Here is a 22,531-nt window from a genome sequence, read left to right as displayed (position 1 = left end):
ATTGCAAAATCAGCGAACTTCAGCAGCATAAAGCCACATAAATAAGGGAAAGGTCAGCCTTCCATCTTTCTATTAAAAAACAATTACTTTGGATAAAGACATTCAGTATACTTGGCTTGCAAATTCTTTTGAGGAAGAGCTATCTATCATTCAGCCAAATATAGGACCCTGCAAATCATTTTTACTAAACATACACGGTAGTGTTAAAAGGAGTTTTATTTTGTGTACGGCTGAATACCTGGCACCAGCCTGGACACTCTTTAGCATAATCATTGCATACAAAGGGGGGAGGATGTTGGGTGAGAGACCCTAGAGCAGCTGTTCGGTGCCTGAGCTGAGGACCTCAATGAATGACAAAAGGTTACCTTAATTCAATGAGATAATCAGCACACATCCACCCACTATGAAGAGAGTTTCTACCATCTGCAAAGCGACAGGCCTAACTGCTTCTAAAACAATTGGAAGCATGCTGACATGCCCTCATGTCAGCATACATTTGTCTCTTAGCAACAGCTTTTTTAAAAGGCTGAACTCTGCAGAAATTTTAAGAAGCATCCTTAACCAATGACTTGGTAAGCGGCTTTGATTACTCCCGTTTGCTGAACAGATGCCCAGTCTCACTGCTAAAAACTACAAAGAGCAAACTTTTATACTTAAAAAGAGACAAGGGAAACACTATAGCTGTGTCATCTACCCTTTGTACACAATGATCTTATCAACATAAGAATTCCCAAGGCAAAATTCTCTTTAAAAAGTAGTAATGAATAAAATGATTTATTTAAGACTTGTAAGTCAGCTTAACATACCGTATTTTTTGCTCTATAAGACTCACTTTTTCCCTCCTAAAAAGTATGTAACCCGAGGTACCACTGTATGAGTCAACAGTGTGATGCAGCAAAAAAACCTAATACTATTTTAGGCTGTATCAACAGAAGTATAGTGTCTAGATCACAGACCACACCTGAAGTACTGTGTCCAGTTCTGGGCACAATTTAAGAAGATTGACAAGCTGGGACGTGTGCACTTGATAAAGGGTCTGGAAACCAAGCTGCATGAGGAACAGTTGAGGGAACTGGGTATGTTTGGCATGGTAAAGAGCAGACTGAGAGGAGATAGAATAGCCAACACCAAATAGGGCTGTTACATGAAGGATGGAGCAAATTTGTTTTCTCCTGCTCTGGAGGCTAGAACCTGAAGCAATGAAGTTACAAGAAAGGAGATTCCGACCAAACATCAGTTAGAATTTTCTGACAGTAAGAGCTGTTCAACAGCGGAACAGACTTACATAAGAGGTAGTGGGCTTTCCTCCCTTGATGGTTTTAAAGCAAGGAGTTAGATGGTCATCTGTCATGTATGATCTAGCTGGGATTCCTACATTGGCAGGATCCCTACCACAGGCAGTTGGACTAGATGACCCTTGGATCCCTTCCAATTCTACAATTCTGTGATTCTATGAAATCTAGAAAGAAGAATGATCATTTACTGTAAGGTAAAAAAGGTTCATGGCTTTATGAAGTGCTTTTGAGTTAACATGGAAAAATTACACAATAAAATTGGAAAGTGTGCAAAGCGATATTCACTTAAGTCCATACCATCCATTAATATATAAAATTATATGCTGTGCTTTGGCAGCTGCAAAAGTTGGCTTTAAGCCACGTTCCTGCATAACACGTGTGTATAACATGTAAGTGCAAGCTGTATAAATATGCGAAACCACACTATTTCATCTGCTAGCGAAAGTCTACATGCTCTTAAAGCAGTATAGCTAAGGTGTGAAAAGAAAGTAGGTATGGGATATTTCATTTCTTCCTTGGGACTTCAAGAATGTCCACATACATTTTACATTCTGACATGGGAGTCAGTGTCATCATAACTGCTCAAGGGAACATAGCACTTCCCATTATTGTTGCAGCCACTTCCTCTGTAGGATTTTGAACTGTACCCTCTCTGAACAATATTTACATGTGGACACCCTGAGCATAATATTGCTTTGTTAAAAAAGAAAAGAAACTGACAGATGTGTGTATACACACACACACACACACACACACACACATATACACAAACATGGGGGGAAAGTGAACTAATGGAAGTGCAAAACTACAATACACAGACTACCACTAAAATACACTATATGCAAATGTGTATTTTTTAAACTCCTGAATCCAACATTCTTTGCAAAAATCCCAGCAACCAGCAGGAATCACACAGTCCAACCAAAATTGCAAGTGGCCCTCCATTTATCCACTCTTGTATTAAATGAACTGGCAAGAATAAAACTTAACAGTTAAAGTAAGAAGCCTCATAGTACTACAAGACACATATTGTGGATTTTCAGTAAAAATGTGTTTCCTTGCCAAATATAACAATACATAGAAAGTGTGTGAAATGATCATGTTTTTACCATATTGGGCTTCAATATTAAACAGTGAAATTTGTTTTTATAATAGCTTTTCTAACTTGGCTTTATAAAAGATGGGCTTGGATTTAAGCTCATACCACATTCCACCTTATCATAGATTGTTTTGTAAAGCAAAGGGAACCTCAAGGTGCCATTTGTGGTAGAGGGAGCTTTTGGTCAGTAAGTTAAAAGCCTGCCTGGGTATAAACTAGTTATGATATTCTTTGGTTCCTGGCTATGGTCCACCAAGGATCCCTGCCAAACACGTAGAGCACAATCAACTAGTGAGGCAGATCTAATCCTAGGGTAGGGGTGGGGAACTGAATCCGGCTGGCCAGATCCTTAACCAGCCCCCCCCCCACTTGGCTGATGGCACCTGTCAATCACCTGATGTCAATATTACATTAGCTAATTGACACTGACAGTAAGTCCTGCTTGCAAAGGAACCATCACAAGTTCACCCTAAGGTCCCAATTGTTCCTTAACCAGTCACCCATCCCACACCTGATGTTATATATGATTAGGTCAGCAACTACTGTCAACTCCTGATAGGGAGGTATCTTAACCCTTCTGCCACAGCTCCAACCCAGACATTGCCATTCTGGAGTTTTGATTCCCGGCAGACAGGAAAACATATAGGCATAAGAACTGTGCATGTTTCCCCTTCCAATGCCAAAAGAAGAGATAATTCTAAGGTTCCTTTGCTTCCACCATAGCAAGGGGAAGGGAACCCAATTAGGGCCTGCCCTAACCTAACCATGCCTGCATGTGCTTGTAAGGCTGCTTTGGCTAAGTCATGCCCACAGGCCCTACACCTAAGCATATATGACATCAGGTGTGGGGCAGGTAGATAGGTAAAAGGTAAAGGACCCCTGGACGGTTAAGTCCAGTCAAAGGCGACTATGGGGTTGCGGCGCTCATCTCACTTTCAGGCCGAGGGAGCCGGCGTTTGTCCACAGACAGCTTTCCGGGTCATGTGGCCAGCATAACTAAACCACTTCTGGCGCAACGGAACACCATGACAGAAACCAGAGTGCATGGAAACATCATTTACCTTCCCTGCTGCACCCGTACCTATTTATCTACTTGCACTGGTGTGCTTTCCAACTGCTAGGTTGACAGGAGCTGGGAAAGAGCAACGGGAGCTCACGCCATCATGCAGATTCAAACCACCAACCTGACTGGCAAGCCCAAGTGGCTCAGTGGTTGAGACCGCAGTGCCACCCACATCCCCAGCAGGTAGATATGCTGGTCTAAAGGCACTTGCATGACACTAGGTAGGCCTCGATAATCAGCTAATTGTAGGAGTTGCAAAGTGTCACACACAAAGCTATGTGAGCCCCAATAATCAGCTGGTCATCATGTCACCTAACATTGTGACAGATTCTGTTGAACCTGTTCTGCAGGGGGTGGGGGAGAAAATGATCCAGTCCACCAGCTAGATCCACTTCCTCATCCCTGAAGTACAAACATATTTTGTTAGGGGAATGATATCACGAGAGCGCACATAGCTTTTAAATACTGTTTTAAACTGTATGTGTGCTCATCCTTCCATGTGGCTTCCCAAGCAGAAAAGTTTGGATCTATCTCCACTGAAGGTTAGCAACAAGTGAGCCCCAACAAACATGCAGTTCTGGACTAACCATAGCGGCTCCATAAAGGTACAGGAGATTTAGTTTGGTGGTACCACTCAGTACCTTCACAAAAATGAGTGCAAACTACAATAAATGAGTCCAATAGCCCTGCTGATTTTAAGGGTTACACCAAAGTGATAAAGGGTAAATACCTTTATCCTGACAAGAACTAGAGTCATAATCCAATGGATGACAATACCTGGAAATTAACTGTAGGAAGGGACCATGGGGAGATATCTAAAGGGAATCTATTATTGCATTTTTTGTGACACTGCTGCTTTCCTCAGTATTCCATTAGATTCTTCAACTGGAATAAAGTGTAACATAACAAACAGAAATGGATGCTCTAGAATAGACAGAAAGTGAGAATATAGGAAGAATCTTCAAGGTGTCAAAAGCTAAAAAGGGTTATTTCCCCTTACACTTCTTAAGATACATGCACAAATTCCAAAATCCTTGCCCATCACACCACATCCCTCAGTGCAAGCAGCAATGACATCACATAAGTAGCAGCAATTCCTGCACAATTAAGAATTAAATTTCAATCACTGAAGAACCCATAGTTTATCTACAAAGCTACACATTTTTAATGAGGTGGGGTGATTATACATGTAGAAGACTATGGTTCTTCAGATTTCCAAACTTTATACATTTGCTTCAATTGGCACAAATTTTGAAGAGCAGCAGAGCCCAATAGCTCTCCGAGACACTTATTTTCTCAAATAGGACTACTGTCCACCTAAAAATAATTTTAAAAAATCTTAAACATTAAGGAAAACCTCTCTAAATGAGGCAATCAAGCTTACTAAAAATATAAAAGTCAAACTTCCTCAAATATAAGCAACACATATTAATAATGTTTCCTGTGAAACCCCCAAATGAACATGCCTGCATTGATATAATCTTTTCACACTTACCTGGTCTTTTTCATGAGGCAAAAGACTGACAGGTGGGAGAGACATTGGAAAAGAACTGTACTTAGATGTTCCTTTGCCTTCCAGGCTACCATAGTTCACCCTATACTGAGGTCCTTCTTTCAATAATCTCCCATTATTTACAGCGCGTTTGGCCCCCAATCGTAATCTCCGTTGAAACACAGGGTTGTTGAAAATACCTGCAAGATCATGTTGACTTCTCAGGTATTTTTCTATGTTTCTGAGTGATGAGCCATTTGGTTCCTGGAGTCCTTCAATTCCTCTGCGCAGAAGTTTATTCCAATCCACATTCCGAAGCTCATTACAAGCTCCCCTAGATCCTTTAGCAGGCTTAGAAAGCTCACCCAGTTTAACAGATGAGAAACGCCCAGGATTATCTGGGTCCTTGTAGGAAGCAAGGCCTTTGTTGGTAACTTTGAGAATAGAACCATCTTGGACACTTAGCTCCAGCTGTTCTGAAACAGTCTTCTTATCTAATCCATGGGATGCGCACACAGCATGACAAATTCTCTCTTCAGATGGTCTCTGTTTTTGCCTTTTAACTTTTTGTATAGCTTCAAGAATCCACTCCGTGTAAAGTGGGTTGGCAAGTTTTACCATGGTTGACCAGTAATTTCTCGAGAGCAAGTGTTACCCATAGAGTTCCTCTCTAATCCTATTAGTGAGCATTCCAATAAGTATTCAACACAGGAAGAACAGACCTCTTCATGCACTGTAACACCAACTCAAGAATCCATCCTTAGGATATCATAAAAAAGAGATGATGCAAACGTTTCTTTAAAATCCTTAACCAACATGAAAAGTTGGAATTGTTCTGCTATACCAGATGGAATACATCTCTGCAATTTGATGGACTTTTCTTTCTTGGCAATTCAAGTATCTCCAAGTCTTCACAAAAGCCTAAAGTGATTTTAAAAAGATGCATGTAGTTAGTCTCTTTAAAACAAAAGTCCAACGCTCAACAAGAATGCAGATGTATACAATTTTATTTTTAAAATTCTACCTCTACAGGTCATGCATAGCCAAGACGTTGAAGCTACTAAAATTTGTGAAGGCATTCTGCACGGGAAGAGGCATGCTGCCCAGGCATGCTACACATTCCTCCCTTAAATTTACACTCCAGACCTGGTATCAAGAAGCAGTTGAAAATCCATTAGAAGATAGATAGATCTTCTAACTTACCGAGCTAAAATAGTGTGTGCTTGTCTGCAAAGAGTATCTACTTTCCCAAGAAACCAGTCAGAATCATGTTTTCTCAAAAGGAAATCCCACTAGGTTTTATACACACTTACTCTCAGGTCCCATTAGATTTGCAGCCTTCATGCAATTTGTAAATCCTAGGCTGCATACTTATGCATACTGACTCACATTGCCGGCAACGGCAACAACAATGATCTTGGATTCTACAAAAACTCCAGAGCCAAAGCCTACCACTCTGATCCAGCTTGTAAACAACAAGGCATTACTGCAAAGCACTCTTCCTTATCTCATCAGAACATGGACCATAATTTCTACAGTAACATTTTCAACATCAACACTAATGATGCTGAATGTCAACTTCTCTTCCATTCTCCAGGTTGAAATCTATTCATGCCCATCAACCTAGCATGACAATTTTCAAGTTTTATACCCTCTGAGAACCCTTTCCACATCAATTTACCTTTGGAGTAACCCTTGAGTTTTGCTGAGGAGTCTGGGGAATTGCTGAGGAGTCTGGGGAATGTTCTAAGATTTCATACTAAATTTACGCGGGGCACAGAAAGGCCCAGGAGACCTGGCAATTGTTCCCAACTCTTCAGTATAAAGACATATTGACAAAATAGTGGTTGTTAAACAAGCTGTCTTTAAGGAAATCTTGTCCGCCATTACTGAACTTCTAATTGCGAAACCTTTCAATGAACCCCTGAGTTATCCTAAACATATGTAGAAAACCTCAGCTACGGTCCACAATGTTGTCAGTCTAAGGTAAAGGTAAGGTAAAGGACCACTGGACAGTTAAGTCAAAGGCGACCATGGGGTGCAGCGCTCATCTCACTTCAGGCTGAGGGAGCCGCCGTTTGTCTGCAAACAGCTTTCCGGGTCATGTGGCCACCATGACTAAACCACTTCTGGCACAACAGGACACATGTACCCACACTTGAAATCCTCAACCAAATGGACTAGGAACTATGGAAAGAAGCCAAGAACTCTGCTGGTAACTAGATATCTGAATTCAGCAAGGATAGACATTTCACCTTCCTCTGCAATACAGCTAACAGAATATGCAAATTCTACCCAAGACAAGTTCAGTTTTAATTATAGAACCTTGCTGCTCTAGTCAATTAGAGAATCAATTTTATAAATAAGTTTCAGTTTTGAGGCAATTTAAACTCTGTGAGAAGTCTGAGCAATAAAAAAAAAATGCCCTCCATAACTCCCGCAGTGCAATCTAAACACAATTACTCAGAAGTAAGTTATATTGAGTTCAATCAGACTTACTCCATAATAAGTGTACTTAAGAGTAAACTGCTAATCAAAAACAGCAAGTCTGATAGTATTACAGCTGGGGCAAGAGAGATAAAAAAGTTATCCATCCACTGAAGGCAACCATAGCTGTAAAGTCATTTGTTAAGTTTATATTACTGCACTACTTTCACATAAACAGCATCCCTGTTGCCAATAAATTCCTCAATACATATAGCAGGGTTTTTGCAGTGCAGTCAGAGTACTGATTCAGGTTACAACACACAGTGATGGACTCTATGAAGTCAATAAATTTGTGTTGATCCATCATCATTGCACATTGGGGGTCATTGGACCACATGAAATGAGATCTACTGAAGCAGTGTGGGGTTTTTTGGAGGGGGCTGGATGAATAGCACCATGTTGTTCTCCATTGGCACCACTGCAATTGCTCCCTTTTGTAAGAACCTGACAATAAGCAAGCATGCTTGTTACAAATTATTATAAGGCAGTAAGAATTCTCAATCTCAACATCAGGGAGACTTTTCAGAGGTAAAAGCATCTACAGATTAAATCCAGGTTAAGTCACACATTATAGGTACAGCAGTTGATGGCAGGCACCTAAAGGTGTAGAGTAGGTCATTCTACATAGCTTTTATTTTGCAATTCATAAACTCACACTCGAAAAACATATAAAAATAATTTTCTAAGGCTAATTAGTAATAATAATAATAATAATAATAATAATTTATTCATACCCCACCCATCTGGCTGGGTTTCCCCAGCCACTCTGGGCAGCTTCCAACAAAATATTAAAATACAAGTCTATTAAACATTAAAAGCTTCCCTAAACAGGGCTGCCTTCAGTTACACACCAGTCGCTCATGGGACTCATCTTTTCTAACTTTTGAAAATCCAAATTGAAGTGGTTAAAGGTGATAGTAAACAGCTGCAGAATTGAGTGGTGGCTTTCATATGTGAATGAACCACTACAAAGACTCCCATCCAAGCAACTCAAAGACAAGGCTTTTCAATGGAGTTAGTTCACATCAAGGTTCAGTTTACACACCTCCCATCCAGAGGAACTAAACACACAGCAGGAGAGCAAATAGGAACACACACCAGTCAACCAGAGAGGGAGTTTTGATGTACATAGACTCCAATTCTCAAAAATCCTTTCCTTCTGAAAGGGCTACAGGGGAACATAGGGAGGATATCATGCTTCCATGTGCAACACTCACAAGACACAGTGAGAGCAATGGGAAAACCTCTACTGTAGGTTGGAGACCTCTATAACGAGAAGAGTGATCAGCTGGTCAGAAACTGTAGCTGCCTTTATTCTTTACTTACATGAAGGGGCATCAAATGATTTTTAAGGAGGCTGCGGGGCCCCATGCCCCCACCCCTTGACAACACTTGCAATTCTCTGGGTCCTACTGCTGCCACCAAAGCATTAGCATGGATACCTGAGGCAGGGAAACCGACAGGCATTCATTCGTGCATTAGCAGGCAGGTTCAGGGGAGCCTATACACCCCTTTAATCACACAGTGCCCTTTCACATAAGTAGCCTGTGAAATGGAGTAATGGGTGATTCATTTCACATGTGGGTGAGCTAAAACAGAATTCCCATGCCACTTCACATGTTCCAACCAAGGAAAGATTTGCTCTGCAGGAATTCCCTCACACACAGACTGTTATTAGCTTTACAGCGAAAAGCTCCCATCCTGCCAATGGAAGTTTTTTTTTCTAGGACTTACAGGAAGATCTTTGTCAGAACTGAGGCTGGAGAAGGAAAGGGTTAAACTCTTCCCTCTCCTGTGCAGCAATCCTAACAAAAACCACCCCAGAACCTATTATACATATATCCTATCACAAGGCACTTCCAGACTCCAACTATTTTCGGGTGGGAATCAGTAAGATATCAGCTACTTCAGGTTGTGCAATTAACACAGATCTGATGCTCTCATGCTACAAGCATGCTTCCCCACTCAAAGGACTTTTAGCGATAAGGAAAGTGACAAGATAAATCCAGTGAAAAGTATGGGATAACAACTGCTTGGCATGCCATCTACCTTCCCCATAAATAAATCATGCTCGATAAATAGACAACATTGTCTAACCTCTCCACAAACTTTCTGCAAACAGATCAGGATGAATGCTCAATTTTTTATGTTAACACCAACACCCAATGGTTTAATAAAAGTGTTAACACCCAAGTTATCTTTACTTTCAACCTTCATTTTTAATGATTTTAAAACCCAGTGTTTAATTGGATAAGCAACTATGTATAATAATATATACGGAAACTTTAAGTAACTGACACAGCAAAACACTTAATGAAATTCCTCAAATGGATCCAATGGCGTAATGTTTCAATAAAGAAACAATATAGATGAAAATAAAAGAAGGAATAACATGGCAAATGTAGTAAGAACTTGCAAGGGTATCATAAAAAGAAAGCCTTGAATAGGTTTTTAATCCATGATCTATGTCTTATTGGATAACCTGTGAATTCACAACTTGGCACAGGTTTTCGGGGGGGGGGGAGTTGATAAAATAATTGGTAGAAAAATCTCTGAACGAGAGCTGAGGGGGAAATTATATCAAGAACCAAAATTATCTCTATGTGTACACATAAGAGAAAACCATTATAAATTATTCTATCAATGGTACATGACTCCACAGACCAAATACATGCAGTGGAGAGTGCTTGGAGGCATGAAGCCTCAAAGGCAGATGTGAAGCATTTGGGTGGAGTTGCCAATCAATTAAAATATTTTTTTTGGGGGGGGGGTTATATCAGTCATGACATCTCATAGTCATAATATCATTAGGGATCTGTCTGTATAAACAGGTCAAGCACTAGGACTTAATAAAGAATTTAATAGCTGTGATTCTTCTGGTTTTGCAAAAATGGAAAAACAGGTCACCGCCAACAGTGAAAGAATGGCTGGTAAACAAACAACAAAAATGGAGGGCAGGAGTACTGTATAAACTTACAGAATTATAAATATTGGATTATACCAAACAATACAGATTTTTAAAAATAAATATATAATCTCCATGAATTCAATTAGAGAATTCCATTTATTTACAATATAAATATTGAGGAGTTTTTTGTATGTGGTAAATCAGCATTTTCTAATTTTTGGATAATGTTTACAATATTGATATTTACAGTCATGTTTAGAAAAATAGATAGACATAGACACACACACACACACATATAAATGGCATATTTTTGTTACATCCTTGCAATCATCGTAGGTTCTAAATTAAGTTATGAATAATAATGACCATACACCTGCTATGTTTTGATGGGAGCCAATGAGGGAAGAGAGCAGGGCTTGCCATGTAATCTCAGACAAGTCTCCTTAGGGATGCTTCAAGCCCTCTTGCTGAACTTTCAGCTTTCATTTTTCTAAAATTAAAACCGCCAGAGCCCTCCTTCTCCACCTCCCAATTCCTGCCCATTTACGGGGCTACCAACTGACAAACTGACTTCACTCATATACCACTTTCCATGCCAAAGTGTGGCCAAAGTGGCTTGCGAACGAAACGTCCAGCACCTCACAATCCTACACAAGTGAAAAACGCAAAATAGCAAAATGCAGAGCACATCAGTCAACGTAAACAACAAACAAAGGCCAAGTACGACAATATTTGGAGCGCATTTACACAACTACGGTGGGTTAAATAGATAATATGCCGTATTTACTCAAACCTAATGCGCCATTGAACCTAATGCATACCTCCGTTTTCGGAATCTTGAAACATCCCTCCAAAAAAGGGCATCTATGCCAGCGAACATGCAACCAAATCGACCATCATTTGGCCCAAAAAGGTGAGCATTAGGGTAAATATGGTAAATACGTTAATTTGTATATGCAGAAGACATTTAAAATATATTTAAGGAACCGCAGAAAGAGGGGGGAGGAAGTCAAGTTTGGAAATGTAAAAATGATTGTAAAATTAGTGAAATGTATAAATCTGAAAAGTATAAATACTTTTTTAAAAAATAAAAAAATAAAGAGAGCAAATACAGTATATACAGAATCGGGATCATCAACTCTAATAATGATATACTGTGTACCTTTCCCTTTTGACATCCTTGTTCAATTAAACTCTTCTTTAAAAAAGAAAGAAAGGGGGGAGCACAAGGATTGAGTCCAATATTACCACAAAACCCCTACACGAATCAAGACAAAGTATGTCTAGTGAGCTGAAGAAAAACGCATTTTAATAATAATAATAATGATGATGGTGATAATAATAATAATATGTTTGATATTCACTTTATATTCAGCCCAATTAGTTAACTTCAGACTCTTACAATGATATATACCTTTCCCATTTGATGTCCTTGTTCAATTAAACACTTATTTATTTTTAAAAAAAGGGAGGGGGAAGCACAAGGTAAGCAATTCCATACTGAGTCCAATATCACCGCAAAAACAAAAAAACAACCCACACGAGTCAAGGCAAAGTACGGCTGGCAAGCCGAAGAAAAACGCTCTTTAATTAATTAAAATAAATAATAACAACAACAATAATAAGGTGGTTGACATTCACTTCCTAGGCAGCCCAATTAGTTAACTTTCAGGCGCCTCCCCTGCCTGTTTCCTCCTTTGGGTCCCCCGCCCGCCTTCTCTCCCTCAGGCGCCCCGGCGGGGCGAAGGCCGGCCGCCTCACTCCCGCCACTCACCTCACCGGCGGCGGGCGGCCCTCGCGACCCGCCCCCGCGGCTTGGGAAGCGGCCCACGAGGGAGGAGCCACGGCCGGGAGATGCCGCAGCTGCGCCCCCTGCTGCCGGCGCCCTCGACAGCGAGCTTCCCTCCGCGCCGCCGCTCTCGCCTTTTCAAGCCGCCGCCATTTTGTCTCGCAATCAACGCGGCGCATCCCTACCTTGCCGTCCCCCGCCTCCTCGAGAAGGCTGGGGGAAAGCCCCGCCTCACCAGGGGTAAGCAGCCGCCTTCATTGGCGACGCAGCCCTGTCCATCATCTCCGCCTTACTTCCCCCCCTCACATCTTTCTCCGACGCGTCCGCAGCGATTGGAGGGCGCGAGACGTCAATCACGCCTCTTAAGGGAGAGGGTGGGAACGCACTTCTGTGGCAAAGGCTCCTCGGAACGCGGAGCGCCGCCTTGTCCTCGGTTCTCATTGGAGAACGGTTACGAATGGGAAGGTGGAAGAGGAAACGAGACGGCACAGATAGGCTTCTTATAGGCCGCGGCGGCTGTCCATCAAGCCACTTCTCCTCCACACCCCCCCCGCTGAAGTTTAAAGCGGCAGAGGCGCCCTATCGCGGGAAGGGAGGGCGAGAAGAACGCTTAAGCGTGCCTGGAGCGGACGGGCGCGCGACACACACTAATAAGCGCCCGCTTAAGTCTTTGAGTTTCACGCCACGTGCCGCCGGAGCCTTTTGCCATCCACCCGGTCGGGCGAGACTTAAAAAACAAACATGTCCTCATCGCGATTCGGAAACCCGCCTCCCCTTAAGGTGCCTGGCACCGGCAGCAGCAGCAGCAGCCCTTCGCACGACCGCGGCGTAGCGGACAATTGATTCCCAGCTACACGACCATATGCAAGTCCACCGCCACCGATATACATGCATGCATGCATGCATGCACACGCAAACCTCCCAGCTATATTGCAATGCACCCGGGACTCCCCCGAACCCGCCCATTTTCTGCAGAAAACAATCGCTGCCTAGAAAGACACACGGTGGGGGGGGGGATGCAAGACGCATGCACGCACCAGATTGCTTTCGGCAACCGCCCCGCCGCTCTCCCAGCACAGCCTGCTGCTGCTGCTGCCGCCGCGACTTGTCCACCCCCCCACCCCCTCCGCCCTCGAAATGCAAAGGGCCACTACAATACAATCGCGCGGAGCCGGCAGAAGTGCCTGTAAACACGTGCACGGGCCTCTCCGGCTCGTAGAAAGCTTTGCAAAAGTCCCCGCACGGATCGTCAACAAACCCCTTCCCGCGGAGCTCGGAAAAGCAGAAAGGGGAGCAGGGGGGGGGGAGGACAAATAGACATTGTTGCAGGACGTTGCAACCTTGCCATGCAGCTCCCGAACGCGATCCAACACCCATATATATACATATACGCGCTCCTGCAACTCTATAACCTCATTGCTGCAGGCTCTCTGCCCCCCCGTCCCTCCCCAACCTTTGCAGCTTGCAAATCGACCTTTTTCCTTTTCTCTCTGCTCGGGGATGTTTCTGCAGAAGCGGTTCGGGCGGAATGCTGCCTCTGCTCCTCCAGAAAAGGCGATCGCGGCGGCGGCAGCTCCTCGCTGCCTTTTCCTTCCGAGCCAGGAGCACAACCACCCTCGCGAGCCCTTTCCCCCTCTCCGCCACCCCCTTTTTTCCCAAATAAACGGAGAAGCCAGAAGGAAATTGGGAAAGGGGTGGGGTGCGGGGGGCGAGAGAGACAGAGAGTGCGGGAGGAATCCCGATGTAGCGGATTTGGGATCCCCCCCCCCATAATTTTTATTTTTTTTATTTTTTTGCAATCAAAGCTTTCCCTCCTTTCTTTTTTGCGCCCCACCAAATCGCACGCAACGACATTACGAGGAAAAATTAATACCTTTTTGTTCCCTCCTCCACCTCTCGCCTTTGCGAAGCCTCTCTTCTTATTCTCCCCACCCCCACCCCCCCCAAAAGGGAGGGGAAATCACAGAGACGTGCGGAAACATAGATATATAGAAATATATTTACACCTCCCCCCCCCAAAAAAAGGTTGCAAGCAAACAATCAGGTCGTGGATTGGGATTTGGGGAGTGAGGTTTCAGTACATATTCAAACACAGGGACGCAGAATTAGGATTGTTCATGCCTTCCCCGCTCCCGCAGCTCTGCCTCCCCCCTAAAAAAAAAAATTAATAAAAAAAATACTCAAACCTTTCTTGATGCTAAATGGCCGCAGATCGCAAGGACTGGTTCTAAAACACAGGACTTGATAACAGCTAATTGAAAGGTTAATCTACATAGGCTCTGACAGACGAGGTCCCTCCCCGTTTCTGTTTTTTTTTTTTTTTAATCTGCTACTGGCAAGTGGGAAATTGAGCTTCTTAGGAACAGGGGGGGGGGGTTGATGGAGGGTTTGCTTCTGAGCCCCACCACCACGCCAGCCGGGTTCACACGTTAGGTGGCTAGATGAACCTGGAATTGTTGTTTTGATTGAGGCGACGTTTTAAATGTCCCCAGCCTAGTCTTAATGCACAGTTTACTCAGAAGTGAGCCCCTCTGATTTTATGGAGGCTTGCAGCATAGCCTACTCAGAAGTAAACCCCCAGTGTGTTCAGCTTCCTCATAGGTAAACATTTGTAGGATCGCATCCTTTCTTCCAAAGGTGCATAGAACTGTGACTGCTCCATTAAATAAAAGGCAGCGAGTACATAATGAGGGAGAATCAACACCCTGTTTAAAGTTTCCCGTTATTAATCTTATTGAAGGAATTAGGACTTAATATGAACCAGTCAGCCGGGCAGGTGAAGTGAGATGACATTGATCTGAATGCCTTTTACAGTGGTACCTCGGTTTAAGAACAGTCCTGTTTACGAACCGGTTTACGAACTCCGCAAAACCGGAAGTAGTGTCCCAGTTTGCAAACTTTACTTCGGTCTAAGAACGGAATCCGAACAGTGGAAGGGCACCAGTGGCAGGAGGCCTCATTAAAGAAAGCGCACCTCGGTTTAAGAACGGTTTCGGTTTAAGAACGGACTTCCAGAATGGATTAAGTTCGCAAACCGAGGTACCACTGTACTGAGTCAGGCCCTATTGGGGTCTTCAACCTGGAACTATGCACTCCAGCATTCACCAGTCTGTGTTTTGGACTACAACTCCCATCATGCTGTGCTGGCTGAAGTTGATGGGAGTTGTAGTCCAAAAACATAGGGAGGGCACCAGGTTGGCAAAGGCTGATATCCTCCGGCTGGCAGTGGTTCTCTTGGGGCCTCAAGCAGCAGCTGTTTAGATCCCTTTTAACGTGAAATACCAGGGGTTGCACCTGGAGCACTTAGATGCAAATAAAATCCTCTATAAAAATGTGGATATTTTTGTTTCTCTTAGTAGAGCAATCCTTTATCCATGTATAGACACATTTTCCAGACATTCACCCTACACAGGTGTTTGACGCGTCTGTTCCCACCAGGGGAAGATTTTGCCATCGAGTTTGTGGAGCCAGGTTCATTTTCACAGTGAGAAGAATCTGACGGAACAGATTTGCTGCTTAACGAGTGTATTTTGAGACACTGCAATTTTCCTGGGGTGAGGATGGAGCCAGTGTCACTCAGGCAATAAGTGGACTCCAGCAAGCCCTTCTGCAGTTGGCCACCACACAGCTGAAACCTCATGTAGCATTTGCTACACCTTTAAAGCACATTTGAAGCATATTTTGCCCCCTCATAGAATTCTGGGCCCTGTAATTTACCCCTCACAGAGTTTGAAAGCAGAATGGGCATGTTGGTTGAAGGGGGAAAAATAGGTTTAAAATTAGTATTCCTGAATGCCAAGATCCAGATTTGGGGCAAATACTCTTTGGTGAAAGAACCCCAGCACAGCTTTAAAATCACAAAATATACAGCAAAGCAAAGCGTGGAAATATGGGCTGTTAGACCTTTAAAATACCCCCTTGTGAGTTCCAAAACTTCCATCTTCCCCCAGCAAAGGAAAAGACCACATGTTTAGTAAGTTAAAAATTGGTTTACTTACATTTTTTCCCAACGGTCAGGTTCATGTGGTTTTCCATACACCAGTCAGAAAAGACACATAGGCAGTAAAACTTGGCTTAGTTCCAGAGTGGTGACAATTCCTAAATTATTGGTCTAGGAACACAATAATGGCTTGTGAAAGCCATGCGTTCCGAGCTGCAGCAACTATCTCAGACCTCTTCACACGTTGAGCTCCAGTAGACTGGAAAGGGACAAAGTTTTGATTACGTAGTCCCTCCCAAGGTGAGCTAAGCCTGGCAAGGACAGCTTTCTCTATGGCCTTAAAACCTTCATGCATTCATTAGACTTAAGCATGTTGGTTATATGAGTTTTTTTAACCCACAGGATTCTGTGATAGACAGGATATATAATTAGGGGGGCGGGGAAGGAGCGGCCTCAGCATCCTGGAGGGAACAGAATAAAGGTGACACATGTAGGGGTTAGATGAGGACAAGAGGGTAGTCAATTCATCAAGTGAAACAGGGTGGGTGAAAGAGGACCGCTAAGGAAAGCTCAGGAGGAGAGAAAGCTGGAAGTGGGAAGGGGAGAATGTGAGAGAGGAAGAGAGACCAGAGTAGGCAGGTGCAATGGAGGAAACACAGTATTGAGCAGATGAAGGGTGGTATACAATTATTACAGTGGTACCTTGGCTCTCGAACTTAATTCGTTCTGGAAGTCCGTTCCAAAACCAAAGCGCGCTTTCCCATAGAAAGTAATGCAAAACGGATTAATCCGTTCCAGGCTTTTAAAAACAACCCCTAAAACAGCAATTTAACGTGAATTTTACTATCTAACGAGACCACTGATCCATAAAACGAAAGAAATAAACAATGTACTGCAGTCACACAACCAATCTATCGGTAGCTGAACTGGGTTCCACACAGTCACACCAAAAAGAGCCATAAAAACACAAAATAAATAGCAAAAGCAGACAGACCTCACCGTAACACTTAAAACGGAAGAGTGGAACTCAAGCTGGAAGCGTAACACTCAAAGTGAGTACGTTCGACTTCCGAAAAAAGGTCTGCAAACCGGAACACTTACTTCCGAGTTTGCAGTGTTTGGGTTCCAAGTTGTTTGAGGACCAAGGCATTTGAGAACCAAGGTACCACTGTATTATTATTATTATTGTTGTTGTTGTTGTTGTTGTTATTTTGTTGCCCAAAACAAGAGACAAAGTGGTGGCGGCAGCACCACAGTCACCAATTCCATGTACAGAATTCAACCCAATTGGCAGCTGAATCTTAGTTCAACATGGATGAGGGGATGGTTTTCCCTGCCGCATTTGAGGAAAGCAGGCTACCTAAACAAATTAGGAAAGGCTGGAAGGCATGTTCAGCACTGTCCTCTAATATTTAACCACCACTCAGCAGCTGCTGCCTAAGGCAGCCACCCCACTCTGTCTAATGGTAGGGCCGCTCCTGAAAAGTGGAGAAGAATCCTTGGAGATTCCTAGAATTCGTGTCAATCAGACAGGTGTCATTGTTTGGCCACATAGATTGACACATAGATTGGGTGCAAGAAAGGGAGGGTGGGTGAAATTAGACAGCTTGTTTATTTCTTTCCGATGTGATGAGCGACAGGAGAACATGCACAGAGATATCGAATGGAAGGAAGGAGCTGGGGCTAGTGGGGTGAGAGGGGCAAATTAATGGTTAGGAGAGTGGGGCGGACATATCAAAGAGCTAAGGATAGGAATAAGTCACAGAGAATTCAATGCAGAGTCTAAAGATCAGGCGGGCGCAAATTAAATGCTTCCCCGAAAGCCACTGAGTCGAGTGACTGCAGGTTCTGGAAGGAAAACAAGGATGGAGGGAGATGTGATCAAGAAGAGAGAAACGCAAAAAGAGAGAAGAGGGACAGAGCAGTTCTTGGTGAAGACGAGATCGAGAGATTGCCCAAGCAGAGTGTGGGGAGTAACTCCAAGCCAGAAATTGAAGGAGACTATTGGGGATAGAATGGGTTAAACCACAAAGCCTAGGACTTGCCAATCAGAAGGTTGGCAGTTCGAATCCGCGTGACGGGGTGAGCTCCCGTTGCTCGGTCCCTGCTCCTGCCAACCTAGCAGTTCGAAAGAACGTCAAAGTGCAAGTAAATAAATAGGTACCGCTCTGGCGGGAAGGTAAACGGCGTTTCCGTGCGCTGCTCTGGTTCGCCAGGAGCGGCTTAGTCATGCTGGCCACATGACCCGGAAGCTGTACGCCGGCTCCCTCAGCCAATAAAGCGAGATGAGCGCCGCAACCCCAGAGTCGGCCACGACTGGACGTAATGGTCAGGGGTCCCTTTACCTTTACTTATTGGGGATAGAAGATAGGAGGCAGAGGAACTGAGATCACCAAATAGCAAAATTGGCAGGGTATGTGTATGCCGTTGTCAGAGGAAGACGACGAGGCAGGCACCACCATCTGAAATGCAAGCATGGGGTGCAGAGGCCAGGGAAAGCGTCCCCAAAATGGACTTTTAAAAGTGGGTTTGGAAGACGGCCAATAGCACCCCCGAGAGCAACATAGTTCCGCCCTGAACAATTATACGTTGAATAAACCTTCCTGCCAAAGGCACAGATCCCTTTGGATTTCATATATTAAATGGGGGTTTCCCGTACTGGTTAAAATGGCTACAGTTATTATGAAGTATAACACACAACTAATATTATAATATTTAGGTGGTATAGCATTTTTATTCCACTTCATTGTTACATGATCAAGCACCGCCCCCCATATTTTGAGCAGCGATCTGTAAAAATCCTCTTGACTTGAATCATAATTGGGTCACAAATTGCAAGCATTACTGTATTCTTGAGCACTCAGGGTTTCCTTTACTGCTTTTTGCATAAAACTCATCAGTCTCCTGCACACACACCTCCTTCGAGTGAACAGGGGATGCCAAAGAGCCCAGGTTACCATGAAGATACATGAGCAGACAAAAGCAAGCCTAATAAAAATAGAAGGTAAAATGAGACAATCCCATGCAGTTATGTCCAAATGCGAGCTTTTTGCTTCATTAATTTTGTTTCTTCCATATATATCCTCACGTTTTCACCAAATGGTGCTCAAAACAGCAATAGCATATGAAGCAATTCAAGAGATGGTGATTTCCAGCGGTGAAGGGGCAGGGGAAAGTTTTAAGTACTGTATTTTTTTGCTCTATAAGACTCACTTTTTCCCTCCTAAAAAGTAAGGGGAAATGTGTGTGCGTCTTATGGAGCGAATGCAGGCTGCGTAGCTATCCCAGAAGCCAGAACAGCAAGAGGGTTCACTGCTTTCACTGTGCAGCGATCCCTCTCGCTGTTCTGGCTTCTGAGATTCAGAATATTTTTTTCTTGTTTTCCTCCTCCAAAAACTTGTGGTCTGGTGCGTCTTATAGAGCAAAAAATACGGTGCCTCCGTCCTGCTGCTTCTCTGTTGAAAATTACTTCCTCTGGTAGCTGGCCCTCCAGCAAAGCAGCAGCCATTGGGGTTGACATTAATGCATTTGCATCTAACACCAGTGGTGGCTGGTACCCACTGAATTTGGCTGAGGACAAACTGAGGTGGGTGGGGCAGAGTCCCATTTGCCCCCAAGGACCAACCTCCACCATTAACACAAAGTTTGGTGCAAAGCATCCAGAAACAATAAACCACACTTGCACATGTCTATTCAGCTCCACTGACTTCAGTTGGGTTTACTCTCGGGTAAGTTGGTACAGCTCAATCACAGGGAGGAACAATTTTAAATGGGTCTGGGAATCAACAGATCGGAGTGGAGTCATAGCCATACCCGAAACCTTGCCTCTCACACTTGCCAAAGAAGGTGGTGGGTGGTGGGGTCCAGGGGTGGAGCAGAGGGGCTCAAGTCAAGTCATTTTCAGGGGAGTGGAACAGCTTTTGGATCCAGTGGATCCATGGTTCAGTGGCATAGCATGTGTTGCCAACTCCCGGGGCCACGCAGTAGATCCATGGTTCAGTGGTGTAGCGTGCATTGCCAGAGCCCAGGGCCTAACAGAGCACGGGGAGCCACAGAGATAAGAAAAGAAGTTGTTCTGTTGTCGTTTGTGTGGAGAAGCTGTTTTCAACAGAGCCGAGCAATGCAAGTGCACAGCACTGGGTGTTGAAATTTTGAACCCCTAATAATTTTGCACTCGGGGCAACCACTCCTGTCCCCCCCACACTACATTGTCTCTGCTCATGTAGCACTCTATTTCAGGCTCCTGTGCTGGTTACAACCAGCGGGAACATTGGTGGCTGTAGTTGCTCAGCCAGCCACAGTTTTTAGGAAGCAGAGCAGTGGGACACCTTTGCCAAATCCTACCTTCTCAAGCATTGCTTACCATGGGGTTAGGATTGTACTGTTAAAAAACCCATAAATGGGGTTGCTGAATTCTTTCCCTGCTTGCTAACCTTCTGCCGCAGCTCCCCCCGCCCCTCCACACTCAAAGCAGTCTTCCTACAGTGTAAAATTGTGTGGGCTACTTACATAAATATATTGGGAATCAAATACCTCCTAAATGCAGATTCTTCCTCCACCCCCCACACGTGTTTCATCTCTGCAAAAGCAATAAAAACTATGAGCATGCAGGGTATTGTATCAAAATCTTGGAGGATTGCAGCAACACTCATTCACATTATTTGCCGGAGTAGCATTATAATTTATTGAAAATCAGTACATTGCAGCTTGACATGAGTCACAACACAGCTTGGGAGAGTCAGTAATTGCTATTTTCTGTCCCAGAGAGAATAAACACATTTCTCCCAACATAATAATTCAATGCCTCTGACCTTTTCTATCTCTATACGTTACAGAGAATGTTTTGATATTTGACTATCCGAGATGAATTCTGCAAACGGACAAAAAGCTCAGCGATCGCCCCAGTGAAGGTGCATTGGGGTAGCCAACGTTCAGGTGCTGTTGCCCTAAAGCTGCTGTGTGGTCAAGGGTGATGGGCGGCTGAGTCCAACAATATCCAGAGAGCATGAGGTCAACCACCCTTGATAGCAACCTCAGTATGATTGTCAGTATTCACTGATGTACACCTGGGAGCAGGGGACAGATATATATTTATTTTGGGTCATTCGCAAAGTTTGTCAGGGTTCTGTCCTCTCCCCCATGCTTTTTAACATCTATATGAAGTCGCTGGGAGAGATCATTGGGGGTTTGGGTTGGGTGTTCATCAATATGCGGATGACACCCAGCTCTACCTCTCTTTCAAATCAAAACCAGTGAAGGTGGTGAACATCCTGTGTGAGTGCCTGGAGGCGGTTGGAGGATGGATGGGGGCTAACAGATTGAGGTTGAATCCTGACAAGAGAGAAGTACTGTTTTGGGGGGACAGAGGGCAAGCAGGTATAGGGGACTCCCTGGTCCTGAATGGGGTAACTGTGTCCCTGAAGGACCAGGTGCGCAGCTTGGGAGTCATTTTGGACTCACAGCTGTCCATGGAGGCGCAGGTCAATTCTGTGTCCAGGGCAGCTGTCTACCAGCTCCATCTGGTACGCAAACTGAGACCCTACCTGCCTGCAGACTGTCTCGCCAGAGTGGTGCATGCTCTGGTTATCTCCCGCTTGGACTACTACAATGTGCTCTACGTGGGGCTACCTTTGAAGGTGAGCCAGAAACTGCAACTAATCCGGAATGCGGCAGCTAGACTGGTGACTGGGAGCGGCCGCCGAGACCACATAACACTAGTCATGAAAGACCTACATTGGCTCCCATTACGTTTCCGAGCACAATTCAAAGTTTTGGTGTTGACCTTTAAAGCCCTAAACGGCCTTGGTCCAGTATACCTGAAGGAGCGTCTCCACCCCCATTGTTCTGCCCGGACACTGAGATCCAGCGCCGAGGGCCTTCTGGCGGTTCCCTCACTGCGAGAAGTGAGGTTGCAGGAAACCAAGCGGAGGGCCTTCTCGGTAGTGGCGCCCGCCCTGTGGAACGTCCTCCCATCAGATGTCAAGGAAATAAACTATCGGACTTTTAGAAGACATCTGAAGGCAGCCCTGTTTAGGGAAGTTTTAAATGTTTAAAGTTTTGTTCTGTTTAATATTCTTGTGGGAGCCGCCCAGAGTGGCTGGGGAAACCCAGCCAGATGGGTGGGGTATAAATAATGAATGGTGATGGTGATGATAATGATGTCTGGAACTGTCAATGTTCACCACTCATTTTATGCATCAGCACAGCTATCTTTCAAGGTAGACCTGAGAATTTTAAAAAGCTTGATGCCCTAGAGAAGGCATCAGGGCATAGATTCAAATCTCTGTTCAGCCAAAGTACACTTAGGATCGGCTTCAGATTTAGTCATGCTTATAGAGTACAACAGACCTGCTCTAAGCATGACTAAGTCTGGATCCAACCTGTTGAGTTAGCTTGGGCAAGTTAAGAAAAAAATTAATCTGCATTCTTGTGACAGGGCCAATCAATTTCTATTTTCA

General features: G+C 44.1%; 1 protein-coding gene across 6 annotated transcripts in view; it reads right to left on the bottom strand.

Annotated features, from left to right (window-relative positions):
- The window catches only part of KAT6B (lysine acetyltransferase 6B), an 87,117-nt gene extending 72,676 nt beyond the window's left edge, over positions 1 to 14,441 (bottom strand). For 3 of the 6 annotated variants that reach the window (XM_081864175.1, XM_081864178.1, XM_081864180.1), the window contains exons 1-2: positions 14,320 to 14,441; positions 4,953 to 5,870 (exon numbers count right to left, since the gene is read on the bottom strand). In XM_081864175.1, coding sequence (XP_081720301.1) covers positions 4,953 to 5,570 — 618 coding nt within the window. In that variant the 5' untranslated portion in view covers positions 5,571 to 5,870; positions 14,320 to 14,441. Of the gene's footprint in view, positions 1 to 4,952; positions 5,871 to 12,118; positions 12,259 to 13,607; positions 13,743 to 14,319 lie in introns of those variants that run through there. The other 3 variants (XM_081864177.1, XM_081864176.1, XM_081864179.1) reach the window with 3 other exon arrangements.
- Between the last annotated feature and the right edge of the window lie 8,090 nt (positions 14,442 to 22,531).

The sequence above is a fragment of the Podarcis erhardii genome (genome assembly GCF_964252035.2).
Source record: "Podarcis erhardii genome assembly, chromosome: 5".
NCBI classification, from domain to species: Eukaryota; Metazoa; Chordata; class Lepidosauria; order Squamata; family Lacertidae; genus Podarcis; species Podarcis erhardii.
This window is presented reverse-complemented; position numbering and strand designations above follow the sequence as displayed.